Genomic DNA, 2,538 nt, shown 5'->3' with positions numbered 1-2,538 from the left:
AAAAATCAGCTAAAACAATTAAAATTTATCTTATTTATCATTCATTAATTTATTATTTAGAAAACAACATGTAAACCTAGATGCAGTGATTAGCTGATTCCAGAAAACTTATCTAAAGTGGTAATTAAATTAAACCCTTAATCAAACCCTACAAATCAACTTGTGACCCACCCTAGCATGCAATATATACAAAGAAATAGAATTAGCTTCTCCACAAGTAACACTCTCATCCAAGCAACAACAAAAAAAAAACTCACTACTCACTCATAAATTAAAACAAAAAAAAAATGAGAGCAAGCAACCACTTAATTGGAGCACTAAACTTCCTAACTTTCCTCCTCTCGATCCCAATCCTGGGCGGCGGAATATGGCTGAGCAGCCGCGCCAGCACGACCGACTGCCTCCGGTTCCTGCAGTGGCCCCTAATCGTGATCGGAATCAGCATCATGGTAGTTTCACTGGCGGGCTTCGCAGGCGCGTGTTACCGCAACACCTTCCTAATGCGTCTCTACCTGGTGGTAATGTTCGTCGTCATTGCGGTTCTCATCGGCTTCATCATCTTCGCGTATGTTGTAACTGACAAGGGATCGGGCCGGGCCCTCTTGAACCGGGCCTACTTGGACTACTACCTTCAGGACTACTCGGGCTGGCTGGAGGAGCGCGTGGCCAGCAACGCTTACTGGCCCAAGATAAGCGCGTGTGTTAGGGACTCTAAGGTTTGTGGTAGAATGGGAAGAAGCATTAATGGAGTTCCTGAGACTCCTCAAATGTTCTATCTTAGAACCCTCTCTCCCATTCAGGTACCTTCTTTTTTTTCCTTCATAGATCGCCATTTCTTTTTTTAGTACGTTTATATTTGCAAAAATTAAAGATTCAAGTGCATTTGTTTTCATAAAATTGATAGTTGTTTTGAGGATAGTTAGATGATAATTTTGTTAAATTTATCAAATTATCTAACTGTTTTCAAATAGAATAAATGACCATTTGTACCTATGAAAGATGAAATTGTTGATATATATATCCATACTAGATCGAAACTAAACTTATATCCATGCAAGATGCCATTCAAGTGACAAAAGTACTTTGTTTTTGGAGAGTTGGAGTGTCACGTAAGATACTTTTGTCATACGGAAGACATCTTATATGAGTATAAGTTTAGTTTCGATCTAATGTGGGTATATATCTCAATGTTTTCATCTTTTATAAATACAAATAGTCATTTATTCTTTTTAAATATCAACTTTACATAAAAAATTATAAATAAATTTTCACCTTTGTAAAATATTATTATTTTTGTTTAAGTAAATATATTATTTTTATATAAAATTAATAATAAAAAATCATTAAATAATTTAACTAAATTATTTTCTAACATTATTTAACTGTGAGTCTTTCCTTTTGTTTAGGTTTTAAAACAGTTTATGCGTGTATATGTTTTATTTAGTTTTAATAATTAAATTGCCAGGATCATAAACTAAATTGATAGTTTCATAACTTGCCTGTTGAACCATCAAGTGATTTAATTTTTTTTAATATATATTCACATAAAAAATTATTTCATTTGAAAATAATAATACTTGGTTGTTATAGTTACATAAAGATATTTAAATATGGGTTTTTTTTTAATGTTTTAGGTTTGAATATGAGAATAAATGGAGAAATTAAAAAAAAAGTGAGGGTATGTAATAGAACTGGAGTCAAATTTTATTTAAAACTTTATAGATTTGGCTTTTAAGATATATTTATAACCAAGAGGCACTCTCAAAGTCTCAATAATTATGTTTTCTAATATTTAAAATTTAAATCACTATCACCTTGTAGGGGGAAGAGCATGTTTAATATTATATTGCACCTAATACTTGTTGACATCCGCAGATTGTGATATCATATGTTCTCTTTTTTATTTCATAAAAACATTGTATATATTATCCAAATTGTCTTATTATTAAAGGAAAAGTTGTGAGTTTAGGGTTCAGTTTAAGAAAAAATATGTGACGTAGAGGCAAATAAATAATAATTGAGATGAAGTTGATGGGGGTAGTTCTGACTTTTAACAAGTGTAGTGGATCTCTCTGCTGAAATGGTGTAGCATGTGAAGATGATGGGCTTTGACCCATCAAGCCCCGAAATTTGTGGGCGGTGGTCCAATTGATTTTAACTTATTATTATAAGTGGAAAAAAAATTATTAGAAGCTTGCTAAAATAAGAAATTAGGAGTTTAATTGGTATTCAATTTAGATTTTTTTTTTAAACCAACTTGGGATGAAGTTGACGGATTAGTCATTGACCTGTCGGGTTTAGGAATACCGTGATTGATTCATGATAATATGTGACAAAATAAACGAAAAAACATATTGGTTTAGAATTAAGAAATTCCGACTAAAAAATAAAAAAAGAAATATTTGATGTAATTATAATATAAATATTTGTGTGTGTGTGTTTGTTTCTCAGCATCAAAAGAGAAAAAGAAGATAATGTAACCAAAATGTGTGATATCATGAAAAGATTTTTCTTATCCTTAAGACTATAAAAAAAAAG

General features: G+C 31.4%; 1 protein-coding gene across 1 annotated transcript in view; it reads left to right on the top strand.

Moving 5' to 3' along the window:
- LOC107629175 (tetraspanin-3) overlaps nt 171-2,538 on the top strand; it is a 6,317-nt gene continuing 3,949 nt past the window's right edge. The window contains exon 1 of the mRNA XM_016331893.2: nt 171-800. Coding sequence (XP_016187379.1) covers nt 288-800 — 513 coding nt within the window. The 5' untranslated portion in view covers nt 171-287. The remainder of the gene's footprint in view (nt 801-2,538) is intronic.

Source organism: Arachis ipaensis, chromosome B03, assembly GCF_000816755.2.
Source record: "Arachis ipaensis cultivar K30076 chromosome B03, Araip1.1, whole genome shotgun sequence".
Taxonomy (NCBI): domain Eukaryota; kingdom Viridiplantae; phylum Streptophyta; class Magnoliopsida; order Fabales; family Fabaceae; genus Arachis; species Arachis ipaensis.
This window is presented reverse-complemented; position numbering and strand designations above follow the sequence as displayed.